The following is a 27,083-nucleotide window of genomic DNA, read 5'->3' as shown; positions in this document are numbered from 1 at the left end:
GAGCTTGCCCAGAGGTGGTGAGAGGCAGGCAGACTGTCCACTGGGTAGGGAAGGCCAGGGGGAGGGGGCCCCAACAGGCCCCACCCCTTCCAGAGCCTCGAGGCCTGAGGGGCCCAGGGGCCCTTGGGAAGCGCCCAGGGGTCCCCAAGCACACTCTGTGCCCATTGGCTAGCTGCGCTGGCATGCAAATGAGGCAACGTCACTTCCTGAGGCAGCTGAGCGCCATCTTCTCTTTCTGGAGCGCGGGAGGAGGGACGGGCGCGGGGTGGGCGCGGGCGGGGGTCCCGCCGCGTGGGCGGAGGACGCGGCAGCGCTGCGACGGCGGCGGGACGCGGCGCTCCTCGCGCCGGGCGGTAGGTACAGTCAGCCCGGCCCGCGCCGCGACGTCCGCTGCTCTTCCCCAGCGGCCCATCAGTCGTCCATTCCGCCGCGGCGTCCCCACTGCGGTCAGCCACGCCGCCCCCGCTGCGGTCCGCTGTGCTGTCCCTTCAGTGGTGCCTCAGGAATCCGGGACGTTTGCAGTGCGCGGCTCCGGGCCACAGACGCGCCCGCCTGCCCCGCCCGCCGGTCACGTGGGAGCGGGGCCGCCCCGGGGGGAGGGGCGGATAGGGGACTACGGGGACGCGGGAGAGGGGACCGGACTGGGAAGGGGACGCGGGGGGATAGTTGAGATGAAGCGAGGGGGTGGGGCCAGGAGGACTGAGGAGAGAGACGGTAGGGAGGAGTAAGAGTTCGGGCGGGCGGGATGACGTCGCGGGCGGCGAGCAGGACGCCCCTCCGCGGCGACCCGGGGAGCGGAGCCGAAGCGCCGCCCGCCCGCCGGGCCCGGCCCTCGGGGAGGTGCCGCGGATGACTGGATGCTGGACGGTTGAGGGGATGCGGGGCAGGACTCCTGCCACAACTGGAGCGCCCCGTTTTCCCGGAAGGAAAGGTCTGTTTAAAGACTGCCCGTGGCAAGTCCCTCTTCCTTTCCCAGTGATCTGGATGTGAGTCCCATGACTGACGAGCACAGACTGACTTTAAATTTCACTTTGCATCTGCCATTGAAGTGGATTCTGTGTGCAAAATTTCTACAGACATTTGGCCTAGGAACGTGGAAATTGGGCTGCGTGTTCACATATTGTCTTTGAATTTGAGTCGATTTGTATTAAGTGCTGTTAGAGCTCATGTGACCAGCCTCTGGAGATGTTGAGAAATCTCGAGTTTCGGGGTCGGGAGGAAGGTGGTACACGGGTAATCAACAGCAGGTAGGTACAGACGGAGCGTTTTGCAAGGTGGTTGGAGGTGCGCACACGTTTGTCCAAAAGGTGCTTGCAACCTGCTGACGTGGGGATGGAGAGAGGACCATGTGTACAACGTAGGAGTTGTGACAAGTGTAGTGTTAAGCTATGGTTGGAAGTCATGTATGTGCAATTTACCTAGAGATATTGCTGGAGAGTTGGCCACATGCCCAGTGTTTGAGGTAGACTTGGGACCTCACTCTGAAGACAGCAGCGAGCCAATGGTACTTAAGCACAGCAATGACAGTTCTGTGCTTAGAAATGATGGGCAGGAGTTGGCAGGAAATGAGGTGAGAGATGGGAGGAGATGAGGGCTGGATGAGGACATGTCTAATAGGAATGGATATTTGGGTCATGGTGACAGTTATGGAAAGATTTTTGACCGAAGAGGTACTAGTGTTTGGGGGACCCCTTTTAAATTTGAAATCAACTTGCGGTATACTACTGGTGCATTTGTGTTTGTTGTTACTCTGAGGTGGTAAATTCTAGTTCTGCATCCTGCCCCCAACCCTTTGGCTGCAAGTTAGGGCACCGTGACACACAGGAGAAAGCTGATAGGTGAAGATCATATGGTTAGGAACTGGTTTTGCTGTGATTTGAACACACACTGAATCACATTCTGTCTTTTAAAAGTTGCTTTAAAAGACAGTCCTGTATCCTAATAGGTGGGGCATTTTACTTAGTGTTTTGGAGTTAGGAGTAGCAAACTCATAATGCTTAGGTGCAAAGTGCTTCACATGAGTTAAGTCATGCCACCTCACAGCTGCCCTTGAAGTAGGTTGCTTGCACCCTGTTTTACAGACAGGCCAGTGAGGCCCAGAGAGATTAAGTAATTTACCTAAGATTATACAGCTGATCAGTGGTGGAGTTGACTTCACCTAGGCACACAGCACTCCTTTGTTGGTGATCATTGTGCTGTGCTGCCTTTCAAGAAAAATCCTTTTAAAACTTAGAAGTCACAGGAACTGAAGAGAATGTTTGGTGACTTAAAAGTATTATCACCTGGAAAAAGTAGTCATTTTTAGAGTGGATATTTTTCATAATGAACTATCCTAGAATAGCGAGGACACCAAAAACAGCAAAAGAAACCCTTTTTTCCCAAAGGGATATCCCTTTAGGAGATGTTGGTTTGTGGAATTTTGTGGTAATTCCATGTCTGCTACAAAATGAGGTTGAAGGTAAGTTACCCTGCACTGGTAAGTGAAGCCCAGCTGCTGTTTGCAGTGGTGAAGATCAGGGTCTAAAAATGTGAAAACAGCAAATGATTTCCTCTTAGCTAATCAGTCTACTGGACATTCTGTTTTGAATCTTGTATTTTAGGATGGTTCAGAAATTGTGGGTAAAAATCAGCTTGCCCTTCCCAAAGTGATTTGCAGCAGTAGACCATGGGCTTGAAGGTGATGAAACTTCTGTAATTGCCAGTGTTTTATTTTTTGTTATTCTCAGTTGGTTTTCCTAAAGCACATTGTAAACTGCTAAAAAAGGGAACGTTTTCCCACGCTTTACTTTTCTTAAATAAGGGATTTATGTGCTTGTTCTTTTGGGGATCACAGTAACAGTGATGAGGTAGTAAGGCACTTACATTTGGGAGTAAAATGTTCCCATTCTTCAAATTGAAGGAGAAACTGAGTTCTTGACCCTAATCTCAGCTGTGAACAAGTTAACTACAGAGCCTGCTTCAAACTTGCCAGATCACTGACAGCCTCATTTTAGAAACCCTGCGCTTCTGAGAATCAGCCAGTCCTCAAAACTTGATTCTCAAAGTGCACCAATGCCCAGTTGCCTGTTTCTCAGACCCTAGAAGAGCAGCTTTTGCTGTATGACTTGAGATTGTGTTTGTAAATTTAGCTTCCCTGTTTGAGCTGGGTGGATGAGGGTCCTAACCTTAGATAATCCTGCATAACAGCTAGCTTTTGGAGAAAGAAGAACCCTGGAGGATTGACAGTAGTGCAGCTTGAAGGAGGAAGTGGGAGTGTGTCTGATAGAGTGAGTGGGCATCTGATAGTGACCAAATTCTTGTGCACTTTGGCCAACCCAGCCAGTCTGGCCTAGAAAGTGACCTTATATGTGTATGACTGTTTGAAAAGCATCATGAGGTTCCTGAAAGTTCTTCTGCTAAAGTATAACTTTGGAAGGGTAGAACCCAATTCAATGTATTTTATTTTAAAATTTTATTATTTTTTCCTTCATTTCCTGTGATTTTATATCCCCCAGTTTTGTACTGCTAATGGTCCCCAAAGCCCTAATGTATACTTTGTACCTGGGTAACTGGAGTAAAGAGAAACATACCCATTCTAAATTGGTCCACTCTAAACACTGAGTTTTGTTTCCTCCAAAAATTCCTATCTTTTTTGTTAATTTCCTCTGCCTTCTTCTCAGTTTGATTACAGTCTAATTTTTTGGTTTTACTCAATGATTGCTAAATATATTCAGGTATTCTTTCCTTTACTTCAGTTATTTTTTTAGAATTATTTGCCTGGAATGTGTTTGGCCCATACAGGCTTTCCCTCTTTTGAGGCTCTACTACACTTCCTATATGGTTCTAACCCTGTTTTATATCATTCACTTAGTATTTTCTGTGTACTGTGACATGATTCCTTCCCTGACTGAGGAAGTTCAGTCCAGCTAATTGCGTGATTACAGCATAGTGAGGGGAGTGAATGAAGGAGGTGCCCTGCTGAGTTTTGGGGGTTCACAGTAAAAAAATTGGCATTTATTATTTCATATAGGATTTCTTCAGTTATTAAGTTGAGTATCCAAAATGTTTGCCACTTGACGTTGACTTATTTTTACCTTACTATTTTTTTTCCCCTAGTACTGGGGATTGAATCCAGGACCTTGAAAATACTAGGCAAGTATTTTTACCACTTGAGCCGCATCCCCAGCTCTTTAGTATTTTGTTTTCCAAACGGTCTTTCTGCCTTTGCCCAGGCTGGCCTCAAACCCATGATCCTTCTCCCCTCCTTCCTTCACTTCCTCAGTAGCTGGAATTTCAGTCATGTACTACTGTGTTCGTGTGTTTGACTTTTTTTTTAGCTTTCATAGTTTACACAATTAAAAATAGTTGCAGATTTGTTTATTTTTGTGGGCTGTACTGGGGTTTGAACTCAGCTTTCATGCTCTTGATCCACACTTCCAGCCCTAATAGTTGTAGATTTGTAGAAGAGTTACAAGTATAGTACAAAGAGCTTTTTTGCCAAACAAGATACCTTATCACCCAAAACACAAACATCCTTCTACGTATCCATAGCAATAGCATCAAAATCAGGAAATCAATATATTTTATTTTTTGGTGGGAATGGAGTTTGAACTCAGGGCTTCATGCTTGCAAAGCAGGTGCTGTGTTGCTTGAGCCACATATCCAGTCTATTTTTGCTCTGGTTGTTTTGGAGATGTAGTTTCTCAAACAGTTTGCTCTGGTTGGCCTCCAACTGTGATCCTTCTGATCTCAGCCTCCCAAGTAGGTAGGATTACAGAATGAGCTACTGGTGTCCAGCTGTATTTTACAAATTTATATTTTGTAGATTTGATCTTAGACTCCTTTGAAATTTTGCCAGTCATTCCAATAATGTCATTTGTAGAAAAATGATGAATTTAGAGTGGCACTTTGTTTTCATTTATCTTTAGTCTCCTTCAATCTGGAATAGTTTTAGTTTTTTTCTTCCATGATGTTTTTTAACAAAAGTAAATTTACAGTTGTGCAACTGTCACCACAATCTAATATTAGAACATTAATAGTCCCCCTATTCACTTACTTCCCAGCTCCCCCCACCAATCACTAATGTGCTGTTCAACTGTAGATTTATCTTCTCTAGACACTTTATATAACTGGAGTCAGACAATAAGGGTATGTTGGCTTCTGGATTCTTTCACTTAGTTCAGTATTTTTGAGATTAGTGTTACAGCTTGCATTAGTACCTCCTTTTTATTGCCAAACAGTATTCTGCTGGATGGACATACCACATTTACTTATCCTTGAACCATTTGATGGACATCTGGATTTTTCCAAGTTTCTGAGATTTAGCCAAATGTATGTTCTCTTATATGATCTTAAAAGTTCTGAATATGGGATAGTTGATTTGTACAATGTCTCTCTTTTTGGACTTGTCTGCCAGACTTGTTCTTTATCTCTTAGTTAATAGATTTGTTGTTTCTTCCTTTTTTTTTTGAGACAGGGTCTCACTATGTGCCTATGCTAGCCTTGAACTTACTATCCTATTAATGTTAGATTACAGGTGTGGGCCACTTTGCCTGCTTTATTAATAGATATATTGTGGGTAGGTATAGATATTCCATTCTTTATCATACTGTCAGTTTATTTATATTAATAGGGACTTGAGTTTATATTCTAGGGAACTATGTTGTACTTACTATTATTGTATAAAGACCATGCCAAAACTTAGTGGAGAGCATTTTATTAAGAAGGCTCACTAGTTCTGCGGGTCAGGAATTTAGACAGGGAGTGGGGAAAGGACTCATCCTGTGCAGTGTGGGGAGGCCTGGGAGGCACTAGTGACCTTGAAGTTAGGCCAGAACCTTCCAGAGGTGGTGTCACTGTGCTGGTGGGTGTGGAACCCTGAATCTCTGTTGGGTTCATGCGTGTAGACATGGTGGCTGGATTCCATATGTGGTGTTGAGAGCAAAAGGTGTGACATTTTCATGATCTAGTCTTGGGGTTCGTTCTCATGGCACTGCACTCTCCATACTTGGTTGATTTAGGTAGCCATAAAAGTTCTGCCTAGCATTTGGGAGGAGCATTAGCTTTCTGTGAAATAGGTACATGTATCTTTGGAAAGTTTTGTGCTTCAGGCCATGATCTGTTACTGTCATTTACTTGGTGCCAGTGTCCTATATTGGCCTGTGGAACCTCCAAGCTGGTTTCTTCTGTGTTCTGTGAATGACTCATCATTCTCTGAGCAACTGTCTTATTTTTTGGCACAGGATGGTTAGGCTCATCTTGTCTTTGCCTTGCTCTAGCCCTAGAATTGGCTGTTTCCCAAGGAGCCCTAGTTCTTAACAGAAAGTAGTATTTAGAAATGAAGATTGGGGCCCTAGGTAGGCCCACTGCTGCCAGGGTGTGTGACTTCTGACAGTTTCTCTTTGGACAGAGTTGTGGATTGGACAGAGTTGTGGAATATAAACATCTGTGTGCATACACTCTCACAGTGTGTTGATTTTTATCTGTGTTGATGAGGTCACATCAGTGCTTCCTAGTCTGATTGAGTACCATAGTGTTTAATTCTGTGCCTTTTCAGATATTTAAAAAATAGGTTTATTGCAATAGTGTACATAGTACATACTGTACAGATGACCCATTCTTATGTATGTATGTATTTGATTTTTTGAGACAGCCTCATAGCCCAGACTGGCCTGGAACCTGCTGTGTAGCCCAAGCTGGCTTCGAACTTGCGATCCTCCTGCCTCCTGGTGTTGGGATTACAGGCCTGTACCACCTTTCCCTGTTCAATTCACCTTGAATTCACGATCCTCCTTTCTCAGTGTTCCACCTTCTAAGATTACAGGCATGTGCCACCATGTATGCTCACAGTTGATTTTTGAACATTGTCATTGTTCCAAAAAGAGGCCAGTTCTCCCCAGCCTCAGGCAAACCCCTGTTGTATTTTCTGTCTATAAATAGATCTGTTTGTACACTTCATGTAAGTGGAATCATACACATATGGTCCTTTGCGTCTGGCCTCTCCTAACTCAGCAGAATGTTTCTAAGGTTCATCCACATTTTCTAGCGTGTATCCATGCTTTGTTTCTTTCTGTGGCTCCAAATATGGGTGTATGCATTTTATGTGTCCTGTCATCACTTGATGGAGATTTGGTCATTGTGAGTAATGCTGCCCCAAACACCCTTGTCCAAGTTTTTGTGTAGATAGGTGTTTTTTATTTCTTGCCAGTAAAATTTCTGATTCAAGTGGTTCTTACATGCTTAGTCTTTTGAGGGACTTCCAGACTTTTCCAAACTGGTTATAGTGTGTGCCTTTCTATTAGCAAGACATGAGAGTTACAGTTTTTCCACACTCTTGCCAATACATGTTGTTTTCCTTATTTAAAAAGTGTAGACATTCTACTATATAGCATCTCACTGTGATTTTGATTTGTATTTCCCATGGCTGATGATATTGAGCATCCTTTCATGTGCTTAATGTCTGTATATTTGCTTTGGCAAAATAATTGTAGATCCTTTGTCCATTTTAAAATTGGGTTACTTGCCTTTTAGTTATTGAGTTAACAAGATTTCTTCATATATTGTGGATACAAATTCTTTATCAGAAATATGATTTGAAAATGTTTTCCCATTTTGTGGAATTTTTGCCTTTTTGATGGTAGCCTTGGAGGTATTAAAGTTTTTAATCTTGTTGAAGTCTAAGTTACTTTTTTCTTCTGTTGCTCATTCTTTTTGGTGTCTTATATATTGCCAAATTCAAAGCCATGACAATCGTTCTCTCACAGAAGTCTTATAGTTTAGCTCATATTTACATGTAGATGTCTGATCTGCATTTGCATGTGTGCTATAAGGAAGGAGTCCAGTCTCATTCTTTTGCATGTGGTTATCCAGTTTTCCCAGCATCATTTGTTGAAAATTATATTCCACTCCTATTGTTTTACCAGCCCTCATGTTTTCACATTTACATATTTACATAAAATACGTGTTATAGTTTTGTTTTCTCTTTTAAGGAAAATTTCAAAAATGTTTCAAATTCCTGTGGAAAATCTTGACAGTATCAGAAAGGTGCGGAAGAGGGTGAAAGGCATTCTTGTGGATATTGGACTTGACAGCTGCAAGGAGTTGCTGAAGGTAAGTAGATGTAATGACAGATCAAGTATTGGAGCTGCTAGTATTGGCCTTTGGAAGTAAGATGTAAAGACTTTGTGGAATTTCTTTTCTTTTCTTCTTCATGGTACTGGGGATTGAACCCAGGGTCTTGTCCATGCCAGCAGGTGTTCCGCCTTTGAGCTACACCCCCAGCCCTGTTTAAAAAAAACTTTTTTGGCAGTACTGTGGTTTGAATTCAGGGCCTTGAATTTACTGGGCAGGCACTCTGCTGCTCGAGCTACACCCCTAACCCAGACATTAATTTTGAGGTAATTGTTTTTTCTCCTTCAGTACTGGGGTTTGAACTCAGGGCCTTGAGCTTGCTAGGCAGGCACTCTGCCACTTGAGCTACACCCCCAGCCCGGATTTAAAGTTGTTGAAGAATGGGTAAGATTCCTTGAAATGGGAATAGCTAATGCTTCAGATATCTGTGTAAAAGTATCTTCAGTACTTCAGTCTTTCTGACTAAGTGGGCTATCTAAGGTATTCAGATTTTGAAAGCTACTTTTAGAAGTTTGTTTTTAAAAGACAGGGTCTCACTATGTAACCCAGGCCAGCCTTAAACTCTTGATCCTCCTGTTTTAGCCTCCTGAGTGCTGGGATTATAGGTGTGGACCATCATTCCTGGCTTAGGAGGAAATTTTTATAGTTCTTAGTTATAAAAACTACTTGCTTTCGATATTTGAGGGTAGTGTGTTGAATTGTTTATTGTTTTAGCAAAAGACTATAATTTCCCAGTATTTGTTAGAGTGATCAACGAATAGGCATGCACATCATACAATAGGATTTCTTTTTCTTGTCTGTTTTTGTCCTCATTCATGAATTTATATATGTACAGTCTTATGAAAGTTTGAAAATTAAGGTCAGAGTCACATACTTCATTGCTTTCCTGTAATTTTATCCTTCTAACATTGAGTTTGTGGTTGGCATATGTAGTTTAAAAAATGTTAAAAAAAAATAAGGTTACTGTCTATCCATTACAGTCGTTGATAATACTGTATATGTTTTGTTCATAGCTATAAAAATAATATTACAACTTGTAAAGAATTTTATTCAGAGTACTACAGCCTAGGAAGAGCCCAGTTTTTAATATTTGGATTACAGATTTTGAATCAGATTTTACTTATAAATGGCAATCTGGTACTGAGTGACAATGATCAGAGTTAATTTTGCTTTCAGGTAGATAAATAATTTCTGTATGGTCCTGATCTCTGTTCAGATGTTCCCTTCTCAGAGAGCTCTTCACCCTAACTTGCTGTCCTCTCTTATACCCTCCTGTTTTCTTCACAGCACTTGTTCTACCTGAGATTATTTGTTGGTCATCTGCTCATCTGTCCCCTGTTCCCATCCCCCCAATGTAAGAAGGACTTCATCGTCCTATTATCCATTGTTCTACCTACAATCAGAAGTAGAGTCTGTCACATGAATGCTTCACATATATTGTTGGAATGAATGAATAAAAGCAGAACACAACTAGAGAAATATTTAAAATAACCGTGTCACTGAAAAGTTCTCTTGGAAGTATAAGGATAGGAGAGATGCTCAGAGTGGAAGTGTCTAGGTAGAGTGTGTTGCTCAGGAAATAATCGTGAATGAGAAAACTTGTGGACTTCTTTGCAGCTTTGCCTATAAGTCATGTTTTAGGCATGTACAGGGAAAGCAGGGTGATGTAGATGTGAGAACCCAAGAACACAGACCAGGCTGAGGGAATTCAGCTTTTAAAAATGTTGTGTTTGGAGATAATTCAAGCTTAAAAGAATAAAAACAGTGCAGAGGACACTCATTAACCCTTGCCCATATTCACAGTTGTGAGCCTGCAATCCCATTTCCTGCAGCATTCCTCTGGCTGTGTGCTCTCTGTGTGGACAGAATTGTCCCTGAGCCTAAATACCTGTGTTTCACACTCAGTTTGTGATGTTTCTACAGGACATTACCAGCTTAGGTGAATGCAGCACCTATAGGATAATCTAATCACACCCATCATTGTTCCCCTTCAGTAATAGATCCAGTACTACATTTGGTTGATAAGTCTCTTTAGTCTCCATTTAGTGTGAATTGAATTCCTAGTAGTAGAATTCTGTTATATGATTTTTTTTTTTTTTTCCGAGACAGGGTCTCACTCTGTAACCCAGGCTGGCCACAAGTTTGTTATCTTCCAGCTTGCCTCAGCTTCCTGAGTTTTGGGATTAGAGACGTGTGCCACTGGATGGCTTGGTTTGGTTCATCTTTAGTCAAAATGTCAGTAACAACTGAAATTTTTCATCCTTGAGCCTTAGGCTTTTGTTTTTATTTTTTGAGATGGGGTCTTTATGTAGCCAGGCTGACCTCAAACTTGGTGATCCTTCTGCTTCAGCCTCCTGAGTGCTGGGAGGACGGGTCTGTCCTGGCCTAGTCCTTAGTTTTTGAGTTGAGTTGAACATATATATGGTCAGCCTGAGAATGTTCACTTGTGTGAAAATGCTCAGGACTGTTTACTGACTGAGATGGATGTATGTTACGGGAGAAAATTGGGAGATTTCAGTGCCTTTAAAGCTATTAAGTTAGTGAGATTAACTGTTGGTTGGGGGGAGTTTTTATTTTTACTAAATAAAATAGTTGTACCTTGCATTTTATTTTTGAAAATGCAAGCAATGTAAAAATTCCTTACAGGAAAATTAGAAAATACACACAAAGATGAAAATAAGACTCACATTAAAAAAAAAGACTCACTTATAAACCATTACCTCCAAATATCCATTATTAGCCAGGTGGTACATCCCTGTAATCCCTGCACTTAGCGGGCTAAGGCAGAAAGATCACAAATGAATGCCATTCTGGGCTACCTAGTGATACCCTATCTCAAAAAACAGAAGCAAAAACAAGACAAATGTAGGAGAAAACAGTATTGGGTTGCCAAAAACCACAAATGTCATAAACTCAGAAGTGAGAGAGATGAGTGTGTGATGAGAGAGATTTCTGTGTGTGTGTGTGTGTGTGGTCGAGAGTGGGAGTGTCTGTCTGTGTAGGTGGTGGACCCTTGGGGATCAACAACTTATTAGGGAATTAGTATTGTTTCTGTGGTGGTTACAGAATATGTGAGCAAGTGAAACATTTGAGGATTGCATAAATAGTTTGTTCAATTACTGTTATATTTCAAATGTTAATAGATACTGGTGTGATATGTGATAATCCAGTTTTATTAAAAAATATTGCTATTCTTAGCAGTTTTTATCATCTTGAAAAGGTTCTTTGTTAATAGTTGCTAGAGAAACAAGCTATCATATGGAGGCCAGGAGAAATCTTGTTATAGTTTCAAGTATCCAAGCCTTACTGAGGGAGGATGAGTTAAGGGAATTCAAGTGACTACCTGGTAGAAGTATGGATCTACTGTCGTTTCTGCCTTTGTATCACCTGGGGGCGATCACCTGTACTTTTCCTGTTAGCCTCCTGTCAAATGCTGTCACTTTGGAGGTCCTTTCCTTTTTCTCCTGACAGGAGTCCCAGGAACTTCACTTGGATGTGAATACTCTTACTCTTGGGTCTGCCTTCCATGTTGTTAAGTTTCTATGTGTTATCCTATTCCTAGTTTTTGTGTCTGAGGGAACCCTTAACCCCAACTTGTGTGTAGTGTCATAGATTAGATTGAGACACTTAAGCCAATGCTAACAAGTTGTTAACGTTGTTGCACTACGCTAAATTGCTTGGAAAGCTTTAAAAACTAGGTGCCCAGAGCCCCATTCCTATTAACTCTTTAGAGATGTACAGAATGAATTGATTTTAAAATTTGTTAACCTATGTGTCTGTATCTGTATTAATACCTCCCATTTATTTCATAACAATTTCTTTTCAGTTTCTTCCTGCTGGTTCTCTTTGATAATGGGAAGCATTCCTTCCTTAAGCTCTTCTCCTTTATTTCTTATAATATAACATTATTGTTTCCTTCCTTCTTTTCTGCTGTTTTCAGATACAGAAATTTGAAAGGATTGTTCAATGGAAACCCACTCATCAATCACCTACATCCTACAGAATTGTTGAAATTTCATGATTGCTGTGTTACTTATCTCTCTGTTTCTGCATCCATCATTGCATCTTATTTTTGATGTATTTTAAAGAAGCATTGCAAGCATCCATACATCTGACCTTGACTGGTTGGTGGTAATGATGATTTTGACATGCATATGCACACATTGTACAAATCCCCATCAGTACATAGCCTCCTCACTCCAGAAAGGTCCTGAAAAACATTTTCCATTAATCCCTGCTCTCACCCCATTGGCTACCACTCTCCAAGATGTTTAAATACTGTAGATTATATTTGCCGCTTTTACAATTTTGTGTAAGTGAAATTGCATATTATCTACTCTTGTGGAAGATTCTTCTGTGTGGTTGCATGTCCATTTGGTCCTTTTTGTTGCTGAGTAATATTTCATTCTATGAATAGATGAGTAGATTACAGTTCATTCTCCCAGTAGCTGTTATGATAAGGTTCATATGAATTTTTTTCCCCAGTACTAGGGATTGAACCCAACGTGCCCTTGTGCATGCAAGGCAAGCATTCTACCACTGAGCTATGTCCTTAGACCTGAATATTATAAAAGTCTTTTTGTGCTTTGTTTCTATTTCTCTTGTAAAAAATACCTAAATGTGGAATCATAAGGTTGTTCAGTGTTAAAAGCAATGGCTGAAAGTTTGTCCAAGGTAATATGATTTTATATCCTAACAGTGTTTCATTATGAAGCCCAGGCTGTCCTTGAAGTTGTGGTCCTTCTACCTTCTTCACCTTGTTGGAGTGCTGGGATTACGGGCATGTACTACTATATTGGGCTTTTACTAGTCCTTTTTGAAGTAAGGCTTGTGATAGGAGTAAGAGTGTTGTTCATTATTTTACCTTACAGTATGATTGATAGCTGCCTGTTTTTTTCTAGATCCCTCCCCATACACGTTAGGTTCCCTTTTCCTGTTTTGCTGAAAGCAGAGATTATGTGTGGATTTCGAATTTTGCCAAGTGTTTTTTTTGTGATAAGACAGTTGTAGTGTCTGTATTTATTTAGTCAGTTAATATGGCTTGACTTTTTGTTGTTGTTAGTTGTTAAACTAGTGTATATTCCTAGGATAAATTCTGCTTCGTTCTGTTCATATGTTGGATAAAGCATAAGGTTTTCTAAGATGCTTTGCATCTGCCCATGAAGGATATGCACTGTTGTTTCCGTGCTTATAAGTTTTTTGTCATGTGTCAGGGAAATACTGGCTTAGGGGACTGATTTGGGAGCTGCCTTTTCATTGCTGGCAGTATCTTTGAAGAATCGATCTTCCTTCTGTAAATATAGGAATCCCAGTGAAGCTTTCTAGAGTGGTTTACTTTGTGGGAGAGTTTCTAACTGTTAGTTTCAAACTCTGGATCCTCCTGCTTCAGCCTGAGTGCTGGGATTACAGGCATGCAACACTACACCTGACTTTATTTTATCAATTTTTAAGAGACAAGTATTGAAATCTCCCAACTATAATTTTGGATTCGATTATTTCTCTTTTCACTTCTATCAGTTTTTGCTTCATGAACTTTGAAACCCTTTGAAGTACATGCACATTTAAGATTACTATTTATATGAATTGACCCCCTTGACTATGAAGTAATTTTCCATACTTAATATTTCTCTACCTGTAATCTATTAATATAACTCCTCTAGCCTTCAAAAAAATTTTTTTTGGCAGTACTTGGGTTCAAACTCGTCTTTTTTTTTGATTGGTGGTATCCGTGTATTTTTTATTTGTCTTTGTTCTTTATTTTGAACTCCTAAGTTTTTCTTTTTTTTTCTTAAAGCAGGGTTTCATTATGTAGCCTAGGGTGGCCTCCAACTCAAGATCTTCCTGCTTCAGCCTTATTGTTGAGATTACAGGTGTGCGCCACCAAGAAAGGCTATGTGTCTCTTAACTTGAGTAATTAAACTAGTGGTGATGGACAAATATGGTCTGTGGGCCAAATCTGGAAATAAGCTTTATTGGAACACAACCACTTATCTGGCCTGTACAAAGAAAAGTTGCCAATCCTTATTATGTAATGTGATTGTTGATATGGTTAGGTTTACGTCTCTCATCTTGAAGGTGTTTGGTTTTGCTACAGGGTTTCATTATGTAGCTCAGCCTGGCCTTGAACTCAAGATCTCTTACTCTAGACTCTTGAGTGCTGGTATTTAAGTGTGTTTTTAACTTGTCTCATTTGTTCATTATTTTGTTCTTTTTCTCCTTGATTGAAATTCTTCATGGCTCTGTTTTTACCTTCATATTGTCTTGTTAGCTCTGTCTCATTCTCTGTCTACTGTGATACTGTTCCATGTATCTAGCAGCATGCATCCTTTCCTGTCAGCCATTTTTCTATTTTTGGAAAGCATTTTATGCTTGTGTGTTGTAAGAGAATATTAGTTGGGTTTGTCATACATTTACTATTTCTGGTACGTTTCATTCCTTTTTTTTGTGTGTGTGTGTGTGTGAGCTGGGTACTGAACCCAGGGCTTTGCTCATGATAGGCAAACATTTAGCCACTGAGCAACATCCCCAGTCCCAATTATTTTGTGCTTACTATTATTTTGGTGGAGCTGGTGTTTGAACTCAGGGCTTTGTGCTTGGGAAGCAGTGCTTTACCACTTGAGCCACACCTCCAACAAGTTTTTTTTTTTTTTTTTTTTCTTTTTTGTGGTATTGGGGCTTGAATTCAGGGCCTCATGCTTGCTAAGCAGGTGCTCTACCACTTGAGCCACTCCACCAGCCTTCATTCCTTTATGTGGATGTAAATTTCCCTTTTGAACAATTTCCTTCTGCCTGAAAGACTTCCTTTAACTTATTTTGTAATATTGGTCTACTTCATTAATGCTCTGTGCTTTCTCTCTGAAAAAAAAGTTTATCTTTGTTTAGGAAGATACTTTTGCTAGGTATAGAATTCCAGTATTTTTTTTCCCTTCTTTATTACCTCCTGGCAGACATTTTCTCTCTGTTTTCAGCACTGGGATTATGATGTACCTTGGCTTGGTTTGCTTTGTGTTTCTTTGGCTGTGACTGCTGAACCTTTTGAATTTGAGGGCTTATTGTTTCTGTTGGGTGTGGAGAACATTGTGCCATCTTCTTTTTTTTTTTTTTTTGCTCTGTCTGCTGTCCCTGAGACTACAGTACACAATTTGCCGACTGGTATTGTCCACAGATCACTCGGGCTCATGGGGTTTCTGCAGTCTTCCTCTCTTGCTGTGTCAATGTTCCCAGGCCACCTGGGTGTGGCAGTGCACACCTGTAAACCCAACACTTGGGAGGATGAGGCTGGAAGATCATGAGTTCAAGGTCAGCTTGTACTATGTAGTGAGATCCTCTCTTAAAAAAAAGTTCCTGGGCTTCTCATTGGCGGTGTTGAATCTGTTCTTAAGCACTTGCAGTACTTAAGCATTGTGGGTACTGCATTTTCCATTCATACAAGTGCATTTGAGGTAATTTGTCTTGTTTTTCTTCTCATTGCACTCATGTTTTCTATCATTGTTTGTACTTCTGGTTTTGGGTCATGTTTTCCTACTGCTTTGGATCATTGGCAGACTTTGACTGGATCCTGGACCGTGAAATTTGAGAAACCTGGATTTTGTGGTTTCCTTTAGATATTTTGGGGCTTTGTTCTAAGACATTTTTAAAGCATTTAGGATCCTTTAGAGCCTTTTTTCTCTTGAGCTTGCTTTTAGTATGGGTCCACCATAGCCTAGATCCCTTTGCCCACTTTGAATGCAGTACCTCTGTGAGGCTCTATTCGTGTCTTGGTTCCCAGTTGTTGCTTCACCTGCCAGGTGGACTCTTGTTAGCTGTGCTGCTTCTCCTTTCTGCTGGCTGTTGCCCAGTATTTACTCATACACATGAGAACCTCTGTGCTTACAGTCTCTAGGAAACCTGTGCAAGTTTATTACAAAGCCAGTATTTCAGGGTGAATTTTTAAAATTATAATTATTCTGTTATTACTTACACAGATTAAAGGGTTTCACTGTGATGTTTCCACATGTGTACAACGTGCTTTGATCAAATCTGCCTTCTTGATGTTCCCTCTTCCCCTGATTCATTTCCATTTCCCTAATAGTCCCTCTTCTTTTTTTTTTTTTTTAACGTTTCCACATAGGAGATAAAATGTGGTATTTGTCTTTCTGAGACTGGCTTATTTCACTTAACGTGACGACTTTCAGTTTCATCTATTTTCCTGAAAATAGCATGATTTCATTCTTTGTAGCTGAATAATAGTCTGTTGTATATATGTACCATAACTTCTTTATCCACACATATGTTGATGGGCACCTAGGTTGATTCCGCATGTTGACAGTTAGGATACTGCTGCAGTAAACATGGGTGTTAGCTGATAGTGGTATACTTCTGTCCTTCAGAGACACTGTCCAAATCTTCTGTTTGCCTCATCTTTGTTTGTGAGGTGCTTTTAGATTAGAAGATCTGATGAAAGGCCCAGTAGATTCAGTTGTACAGTCTGGGCTAGATTAATGTATATTATGTGATGTGCACTTCTGGAATCACATTGGAACTCATAGCATCACGTTGCTTCACCACTGTAGCGGTCATCTCCATTGTGGTCACTTTCTTCCTGCTGGCAGAAAGTGCAGCACTCAGTGTCAGCTGATAACTTGGGGTTTGTTTCTGATGGCTGGTCCTGTCACTTACGTACTATGAACAGATGTTCCTCAGAGGACCATTGGTTTCTGAACTGTAGAGCCTTTTGGAAAAGGAGCCGGAGTTTTTATCCTTTCTTTTAAGATAGCACTTTTCAAAGGAGTGAATTAGTAACTTAACCTTTTCAGATGGTGATTTATGCAATTTCTTTGGGTTTTCTGAGCACTATTATGAATTTCCCGTGATGTATGTCTCGGTTCTCTACAGCCATTGGTTCTCTTTTGATGCTCAAATGTTAAAATATTCGGGTGGCTCCTGATGGCTTCTGTCATGACTCTGGGTCCAGGGGTTTTGTGATGATGACCCATCTTGAGTTGGTGTCATGGACAGACTCTCTTAAATGTACTGCTGGCTGTTTCCCAGGGCTGTACATACCTTAAAGTCATGCCCACTGTTGACACAGTTTGCGTTTCTATGTGAAGGAATTACGCCCTATTCTTCATAGCAGAATACATGAACATCATCATAATAAATGCCCTCACAACAATCATATTCCTAGGAGCATTCCACAACCCCCTAGCCCCAGAACTATACACCATCAACTTCACCATCAAAACCCTCTGCCTCACCATATTATTCCTATGAATCCGAGCATCATATCCCCGATTCCGATATGACTGTGCAAAATTTTGTACCACTCAAGGGCAAAGTAACAGTATTTGTTTTTTCCTTCAACTTTAGAAGTGAAAAGGAGAATGTATCATGAGCCACATGAACTTGAAAATGTTACTTCTAGTAGTGGTGCTGCTTCCCACGGCTATGCACACTTTCTCCCCTCGTGACTGATGTTCATGCTTTCCCTAGTGCTCTGCTCTGCATTCCTCTTACTCAGGACCCGTCCTTCTACCACCTTCTCATCATGCTCAGGCCAGGCTAATTGGGTTGTAGCTCCCCTGCTTTATATTCCTCTACCCCTGAACTAACTTCACAGCACTTGTTGCCAGTGGGAGGCATCATTTGGTTGTGAAGTTTTTTTCCTAAGTCATCTGTGTCACCTGTGAAACTGTGAAGTTAGCATCTGTCTCATCACAGTTGAGCCTTCAAGGTCCAATAGTAAATACCTGGGGGTTGAATTAGTGTTGGTGAGAAAAGGTGAGGCAAATTACTGTGTTCCATCTCCTACCTCAGCTCATTCTTAACCCTGTCATCTGCAAGTGTGTGGATGCATCCCTGACCCTTCCTCCTTCCTCCCAGTTGTCCTACATGATCATGTGCTGTTCTTGCTCTTTCCTATCTAGGACCCACCACTTCATTATTCCTCTCATCACCTACTCCTAGGTTCTGTCACAGTCAGTGTTTCTCAAAGAGTTGCCTTATTTAGCTCATTTTCCTAGCCAGTGGTCAGGTTTTCCTAACACCCTTTTTTGTACTTTCTCACTGGAGCATGTACCTACTTTGAGTGAAAAATGACTTGCTCCATACAAGAAAAAACTGTATGCTCTAGATCTTGGTTGTAATGTCTGCCCAGAAAGATATTCAAAGGGTTAGAATAAAAACACTTTCATGCCTTAAGCCAAATGAATTGAACAATAGTGGCAAGTTCTGTTCAGGGTAAAAATTCCTTTACTTTGAAGGAGTTTTAGAATTCTTACATACATTTAGGCTTTGCTTATGTATAAAAATGTATTTAAGGGTAGGGGTATGGCTCAAGTGATAGAGGTACTGTATCAAGTTAAACTGGATCATTTCAACCATCTCCTGAGCTCTCATACTGTAGTGGGTATGGTGTCAACATTTGCTGATTGCCTTGCTTTCATTTCTTGGGCACCAAGTAATCTCAGCAGATTCCAATGAATTTTATTTATTTTTTTTGTGATGCTGGGGAGCAAACTCAGGACTTCATGCATATTAGGCAAGCACTCTACCACTGAACTACATCCTCCAGCCTACTTATTTTTTATTTCGAAAACAGGGTCTTGCTAAGTTTCCCAGGCTGACTTTAGATTTTGGGGTCCTCCTGCCTCAGCCTCTTGAGTAGCTAGAATTACAGGCATGCCACCACCATGTCCCACTATAAATATTTGTGTATCTTCTGAATTTGCATAATCTTTTTTTCTTCATTTTTTAAAAAGGATCTGAAAGACTTTGATCCAGGAGAGAAGTACTTTTATAACACATCATGGGGAGATGTTTGTCTCTGGGAATCTTCTGGAAAGAAAATGGTATGTATTTTTAATTTTCATTAGGGGTAAGGGATTTAGAATGAGGAACATAACAGGTGTTGGGGCAACTGGTGAATCATTGAGAGGAGCCACTCAGGAAGGAGGGAAGAAAGCACAGTCCAGAGTAGGTTGCCTAGGACCATTGATGCTTCTAGAGTTTTCTGCATACACATCTGGTGCAGTGATGCAGTGAAACTACTTTTTGTCCTTGGTGTAAGAAGAAGGGCCATTGATTTAATAACTGTTTTGAATAAAAAAATGGATAACATTAAGTGCATAGTCATGCAGGGTTAATGACATCCTAGTCAGTTATAGACCATGTGTGTAACAGTGGTCCTGTGAGATAATGGGGCTGAAAAATCCCTGTTGTCCAGTGATTCTGTAGTTGTCATAAGGCCTTAGCATGGTGCATTACTTAGGAGTTTGGTAATGCTGTTAAAAACAAACCTGCTGTGCAGTGGGTCTATATAATTATGCAGAGTAAATAATACTTGGTAATGGTATTAACGACTGTGGTACTTTTTTATGAGTACCTTGCTCAGTGATGGGGATATGTTCTGAGAAATGTGTCTTTAGGTGATTTCGTTGCTGTGATAACATAGAGTGTACTTACACAAACCTACATGGGACAGCCTACCGCACACCCCAGTGCAGACAGCATGGACCCAGTGCTGAAAGGTTTGCTTTAATAAAGAGGAAGCCTGTTATCTTCACATGAACATGTGTGATGAGAAAAGGCAGCAGAGTAGGCAAACCAATGTGGCACATTCCTGGAAACATCAGACGTGCCCTTGCGAGTGACCCAGAGGAGGGCATTGTCTTCTCAGGAGGGAAAGTTCCATATGAGTCACTGCCCTAAAAACTTCCCAGTGGGATGGAGTTCAGTGATCCTGAGACCCTGCATAGATCTAGACAGAAGAAGGAGAGAGAGAAGGAGGGAGGGAGGGATAGAGAGAAACCAAAAGTTAAAATAAAAAAAAGTAGATAAAAATATATGGAATAAAGATAGAAAATAATTTCATACAGATGTTCAATGTGTTTTAAGCTGTGTTATTACAAGAGTCAAAAAGTTGAATTTATAAAGTGAAAATATTACAGTAAGGTAGCCCTAACTTATTACTGAAGAAAGAAAATTTTTGTAATAAATTATGAACACTGCCTATGAGCAAGTTCAGTTTTGCAAGCTCCTTGCATGGTGAGGGCCCCTGTACAGGCATTCCTTTTTATCTTTTATATAGCATTTTTACTGTATCTTTTCTATGTGCAGATATGTTGAGATGCACAAATACTTAAATTGTGTTACGGCTGCCTGCAGAGTTCAGTAAATGCTGTATATAGGTCTATAGCACGGTGGTGTGGTAGGCTGTCCCATGTAGGTTTGGGGGGATTGGCAGAGTGGCTCAAGTGGTAGAGCACTTGCCTAGTAAATGTGAAGCCCTGAGTTCAAATCCCAGTACCATGTAGGTTTGGGTAAGTGTTTTTGGGTAAGTGTACTCTATGATGTTCTCACATCCTGGTTCCAAAAACTAAAATGAAAACCTAGACCACTGAGTTAAGGCATAATATTTCTTTTGGTTTGTTTTTGGCAGTACTGGGGTTTGAACTGAGGGCCTTGCTAGGAAAGCGCAAGGAACAACATTCCTATGAATTTTAGACCTCAAACTTGCAAGCTAAAACAAGGGGTATATTACTAAATTCTCCTTACTAAGGTGTTTTTTTCTGGGACACACCAGCTGTCATTAGCACCTTCATCAGTATCAAGCTCAATTGGTCCCAGATTTGACTTGGCTGTCCTCTCCATTCTTGAAGTTTCTAAGTCACACTGGCCTTGGGAAATTTGGCTGTAAAGCAAAGTTCTTGTAATTACTCATTGTTTTGCCAAAATTTGCCTATATACCCTCAGTCTCACTTATCAGTGAGACTATATTACCCTCTATAGTCTCTAGTCATATGCAAGATCTTTGAGACCACTATGATTTATTCTCCTACTCATGAAGCTCATGGCTTTGAAGTTTCCTCCCTTCTTCCCTTCCTTCCTTCCTCCCTCCCTTCCTCCCTCCCCTTTTTCATGGTACTTGGTTTGAACTCAGAGCTTCTTGCTTTCTAGGCAGATGCTGTACTGCTTGAGTCACACCCCAGCCCTGAAGATCTTGAATTTATGAATATCAGGCCTCATTGATTTTTCTCATCCGAGTTGTTGAAATTACCCTGTAATGTAGCATGCACTGTATATAATTACATGCTTTCTAACACAAAATATTGCTTGAATTCCTGCTGCAGAGTGTGTAATAGATTTGGAGTGCCTGCTACAGAAACATAAAAGTTAATTCCTTTCCTCATGGAGTTTTTGTTCTTTTTGGGGTGGTCAGGGGTTGTGACTATTGCTGCTGGTATTGTAGGTGCTAAGAAATTCTAGAATCTGAGTTTTGCTAACTGCCTAGAAAACAGTAACATGGTCTAAATGTGTGGATACATTTTCTGACCTGTGACCCCAGAGGAAAAACTGTGGGACTAGGAGAGAGGATGACCATAATGTATATGTACCTTATCCTGAAACCACAGCTTTTGAGAGGTGTGGGTCAGCTCTGGGTGGTGGGGGGCCATGGTCCACCTTGAGCCTTCAAGGAATTGTTGAGTTTGTCCAGTTCTTGGTGTCCTCATTTATGAAGTGACATAGGTGTTTCGTGGCTTACAAGCTTTGCAGATCTCACACCCTCATGAGACTAGAGACTTTCGTGTGCTCTTCAGTCATCCCAATTAGCAAATTTTCACTGATGGAAGCAGGCTGTGCTACTCAGTTGATCCACAGTTGTATAAATGTTCTAAGCCTCAAGCTTGTTGAATTCTTCCCAGTGAGCCTTACATTAGGCTTCTGTAGAGTCAGAGGAGGTTTGAAACTCCTCTCAGATCACACACAGCATGAGTTTTGTTACCCTTTCTCTGTGGTTGTCAGAATTTATTGGGCCCCTGCATGTGCTGAGAACTGTCTGCTTAACTCTACTGTCTAGTTATGTGGATATAAAAAGACAGTAAAGATGGGTGTGACAAGTTGAAAGTCAGATAGATAATATTGTAGGTGAGTTCCAAAAGTTTTAAAAATTGGGGTAAAAATGATAGTGGAATTAAGAGAATTGAGAAAGAATGGAGAGAAAATAACACTCTCTTGTAAAAAATTAACTGAGTTTATTTCTGCGGATTCAGTTAATTCAAAGTTTAGGACCAGGTACTGAGATTTAGATTTTCAAATGTTTAAGAAAAAAGAATACTCCTTGGGACCTGTGAAATTTATATGAAATTGGAGTTAGTACCGTAGAGTGTTTTATTGGAACATACCTGTACCTGGACAATGCTTGCTATTTACTGGTCCTTGTACACTCATGACAGTGGTGGTGGTGCTGAGGCTGAGTGGTGGCCGCAGGGACTTTACCCACAGCCACCAGCCTAAAGTATATGGAGAAAGTTCCTGAACGATCCTAGCTTGGAGAGCATTTTGCTCCTTAGGGATGATGATGTCAGAGTGCAGTGCCCAGAAGAGGAGGAGTGCTGCTTATGTGCCCTGCAGAAGGGGAGCCTCTGGTAGCTTCTTACTCTGCCTAAGATTTCTTTTCTTTTAACAGAGGTACAGAACAAAGCCATACTGTTGTAGCCTCTGCAAGTACTCGACAAAGGTGCTTACTTCGCTCAAAAATCATTTGCATCGTTACCATGAAGATGAGGCTGACCAGGAGCTGGTGATACCCTGCCCCAACTGCACATTTGCCTCTCAGCCTAAGGTGGTGGGGAAGCACTTCAGGATGTTCCATGCGCCTGTCCGCAAAGTCCAGAACTACACAGTGAACATTCTGGGTGAAACGAAATCATCTAGGAGTGATGTGATAAGCTTCACATGTTTAAAATGTAACTTTTCGAACACTTTGTACTACAGTATGAAAAAGCATGTGCTGGTAGCCCATTTTCATTACTTAATTAACTCCTACTTTGGCCTGAGAACTGAGGAAACTGGGGAGCAACCAAAAATGAGTGACACTATTTCTGTGGGCAAGACCCCGCCATCTGATAGATATTACTGTAAGAAGTGCAGCGCCAATGCCAGCAGTCAGGATGCTCTGATGTACCATATTCTGACATCCGATGTGCACAGGGACTTGGAGAATAAGCTGAGGTCTGTGATTTCAGAACACATCAAGAGGACTGGGCTTCTGAAGCAAATGCATATTGCTCCAAAACCAATGGCCCGCTTGGCCATACCGCCAAACAGCAGTGCTCCAGGCATTGCAGCCCCACCACCTTGCTTCCGCCTCGCCTTGCCACAGAACAATCAAAATCCAGCAACAGTGCAGCCGGTGACTGTGACTCCGGGGACTTCGGGGAGCCTTACCCATTCCCCACCTGCTATTGCCCAGTCCCACGTGGCTCTGGTCTCCAGCCCTCTGCCTGTGTGCCAGAGCAGCCTCACTCTGCAGCCCTCAGCTCCCCCGCCTGTTATTCTGTCTCATGGGGTTCCACTTAACCAGCCTGTGAACTCTCCTGTGCTGCCCCTGAGTCAGCCAGCTGGGCCTGGGAATAAGTCTGTTGGAGCCAGTGTCCGCCCCGTGAATCAGGCCATCCGACCTGGGGTTTTACCTCTCACTCAGCCCATTGGACCCATAAGCAGACCCGTGGGACCCATAAACAGACCTGTGGGACCCATAAGCAGACCTGTGGGACCCACGAATAGACCTGTGGGGCCCAGTGTCCTGCCTGCTGGTTCCACTGTCAACCCTGGGGTTCTGCAGGCCACTTCACCAGGGGTGATTTCAGTGGGTCGGGCAGTCCCTTCAGGGGTCCTTCCTGCAGGCCAGATGACTCCTGCTGGGGTGATTCCTGGACAGACAGCAACTTCTGGGGTCCTCCCCACTGGCCAGGTGGTACAATCAGGGGTTCTCCCTGTTGGCCAGACGGCCCCATCACGGGTTCTCCCCCCTGGCCAGACAGTGCCCTTGAGGGTTCTCCCTGCAGGCCAAGTGGTCCCATCTGGGCTGCTTTCTCCCAACCAGACGGTCCCCTCAGGTGTCGTCCCTGTGAACCAGGGTGTGAGCTCTGGTGTTCTTCAGCTCAGTCAACCTGTCACATCCGGAGTCCTTCCTGTGGGCCCACCTGTCAGGCCTGGTGTGCTGCAGCTCAGTCAGTCTGTTGGCACCAACATCTTGCCTGTGAGCCAGCCAGTGAGAGCTGGAACATCACAGAATACCACCTTCCTCACATCAGGCTCCATTCTCAGGCAGCTTATCCCTACAGGGAAACAGGTGAATGGAATTCCCACCTACACACTGGCTCCCGTGTCTGTCACTCTGCCTGTGCCTCCTGGCAGTGGCCTCGCAACTGTCACACCACCCCAGGTGCCTGTCCAGTTCTTGCCCTCGGGTTCAGGCACACAGATGGCTAACTCCCTGCCCAGCCTGCCCTCCCCACAGGTGCTGGTCAGTGCTGCCCCAAGTGTGTTTGTTCAGGCTACCTCGCCTACGGCAGATGCGAATCAGGTGCTCAAACAGGCCAAACAGTGGAAAACCTGCCGGGTTTGCAATGAGCTCTTCCCTTCCAATGTCTACCAGGTTCACATGGAAGTGGCTCACAAGCAGAGTAAGTCTCAGCTTTGTCGGGATTGCAACGAGCTCTTCCCTTCCAATGTCTACCAGGTTCACATGGAAGTGGCTCACAAGCAGAGTGAGTCCCAGCTTTGTCGTGTTTGCAACAAGCTCTTCCCTTCAAATGTCTATCAGGTTCACATGGAAGTGGCTCATAAGCAGAGTGAGTCCAAAACTAGCGAGAAACTTGAGCCGGAAAAGTTAGCAGCATGTGCACCATTTCTGAAGTGGATGAGGGAGAAGACAGTGCGTTGCCTCTCCTGCAAGTGCCTGGTCTCTGAGGAGGAGTTGATGCACCACTTGCTTATGCATGGCTTGGGGTGCCTGTTTTGCCCATGCACTTTCCATGATGTCCGAGGTCTTTTGGAGCACAGCAGAACTAAACACCTTGGGAGTAAGAGGCTGTCTGTGGATTACAGTAACAGAGGTTTCCAGTTGGATCTGGATGCTAACGGCAACCTGCTATTCCCCCATCTCGATTTCATCACCATACTGCCAAGGGAGAAGCTGGGGGAGCGGGAGGTCTACCTGGCCATCCTTGCTGGGATACACTCCAAGTCACTGGTTCCTGTGTATGTTAAAGTCAGGCCTCAGCCCGAGGTTGTACCCAAGATCTCTAGCAAACAGAAGCTGACCTGCCCTTTCTGTTTTGGCACATTCGTGGCAGCTGACGCCTACGAACTGCACCTGAAGGAGAGGCACCATGTCATGCCTACAGTCCACACAATGCTGAGGTCTCCAGCCTTCAAGTGCATCCACTGCTGTGGAGTCTACACTGGAAACATGACTCTGGGAGCTATTGCTGTCCATTTACTGCGTTGTAGAAGTGCTCCCAAGGACAGCAGCTCAGACCTGCAAGTCCAGCCAGGTTTTATTGAGAGCAGTGAACTGTTGTTAGTCAATGGGGAAGTGATTCCTGATTCCACTTTACCTGTAAAGAGAAAGCTGCCTGATGGCCATGTGGAGGCTGAAGACCAGAGAGATGGTGAGGAGCACCCAATTGTCCTAAATGCTGATGCAACCCCAGATGCAGAGAAAGGGACAGTTGCTGTGCCTTTGAAGAGACAAAGGAATGAAAGCCGGACAGAGGGACTGGTAGCCAATGATGACTCACTTCAGGTTTTAGCATTAGATCCTAAAAAGTATGAAGGCCGTTCATATGAGGAAAAGAAACAGTTTCTTAGAGATTATTTCCATAAGAGACCGTATCCTAGTAGAAAAGAAATGGAACTCTTGACTTCACTTTTGTGGGTGTGGAAAATTGATGTGGCTTCATTTTTTGGAAAAAGAAGGTATATTTGCATGAAAGCAATAAAAACCCAGAAGCCCTCTGTACTTCTAGGCTTTGATATGTCTGAACTTAAAAATGTTAAACACAGATTAAACTTTGAGTATGAGCCACAAAACCTGTGAAAAAGTAAGTCTAAAGTCCTAGGCAGTGTTTCCGGCTGACTTGGACGCCCTCCTGTGCTCTGTTGGTGTGTCAGTGTCTGCGGCTCTGCAGGGGTTCCAGGTGCTCAGAACGACTTCTGTTGAAGCAGATAGTTCTCCAGATTTACCATTTCTGACAGTTCGATTTGTAACAGTTATTCTTGTTTTTTTTGCTGTCATGTTTGTAAACTAAATTTTTTGGTATTCCATGCACGCCTTGTTTTCCCAGTAGTATCAGTATCGAATCTTAAACCTGATATCTACAAATACTTGTTTTTTTCATTTTTGGAAATTTCTGCTTGTTTGAGAATACCTGATTAATTGAAAATAAGAGCATTGTTCTCCCTCAGCTTTATAGGCAGTAGTTAATAGCACAGCACGTGTTTAGAGAAGTGAGCACTGTGGTGTGTGACTCCCTAAGGACACACTTGTAAGCATTAACTTTTACTAATTCTGTGAATGCTATTTGCTTATGAGATTATAATTTTTGTTTTCACTTTTGCATTTACAGGTTGCCCGACAGCTTTTTTTTTTTTAAACCATAACTCACAGAAAACCAAATGTTTTCATTTATTAAAAATATCCCAACCCTGAGGTCTGGTGTGCTGCTCATAATCAAACGTTATTTTATAAATAAAGTCTTTAAGGGAGCAGAAATACTTTCCAGTGTAGACTTTCTCTTTTGATATGGTGACAAGTCATTTCTCCAACTCAAAGGTAAGACAGTAAATCTTTAGTGCCTTTAGAGTAAACATTGAGTAAACATACCTAGAACTCTTCTTACCTGAACTCATAAATTAGCAAGATGAAAGGACCATGACACTAAGACATGGAATTTCTGCACCTGCATGAAATGGAGCTCAGCTTTCAGGCAGAGGGTGAAGGTGTGGGCCAAGAGCCACCATCTTGATGGTTGGACTAGTTTGGGATAGGCATGGTAAAGGTGGAGAAATGGGCTTTCCAGTGGACCAGCTGTACAGATAAATGGGATGAGGGATTGCTGAAGCATCCCCATCATATCACTGTCAACCTTGTTTTTTTCCACACAATATAAAGTGCCAGAACTAGTAATGTGGATGCCAGCTTAGAC

The 27,083-nt window shown here is 42.3% G+C and overlaps 1 protein-coding gene across 6 annotated transcripts; it reads left to right on the top strand.

Moving 5' to 3' along the window:
- Window positions 1-204: 204 nt before the first annotated feature.
- On the top strand, window positions 205-26,652 carry Adnp2 (ADNP homeobox 2). Of its 6 annotated transcripts, none has more exons than XM_074069588.1 (4): window positions 205-353; window positions 7,968-8,088; window positions 18,849-18,938; window positions 22,556-26,652. In XM_074069588.1, exons 2-4 carry the CDS (start codon window positions 7,981-7,983, stop codon window positions 25,973-25,975), a joined length of 3,618 nt encoding a protein of 1,205 aa, XP_073925689.1. In that variant the 5' UTR covers window positions 205-353; window positions 7,968-7,980; the 3' UTR covers window positions 25,976-26,652. The 6 variants fall into 6 exon arrangements, with proteins under 6 accessions (XP_073925689.1, XP_073925686.1, XP_073925690.1 ...); XM_074069585.1 differs by having other exon boundaries at window positions 279-353; window positions 6,632-8,088; XM_074069589.1 differs by lacking the exon at window positions 205-353 and adding an exon at window positions 688-931.
- The last annotated feature ends 431 nt before the right edge of the window (window positions 26,653-27,083 follow it).

The sequence above is a fragment of the Castor canadensis genome, chromosome 4, assembly GCF_047511655.1.
Source record: "Castor canadensis chromosome 4, mCasCan1.hap1v2, whole genome shotgun sequence".
Taxonomy (NCBI): Eukaryota; Metazoa; Chordata; class Mammalia; order Rodentia; family Castoridae; genus Castor; species Castor canadensis.
Note: the sequence above shows the minus strand (reverse complement) of the source record. Positions and strands in the feature narration are given on the sequence as shown.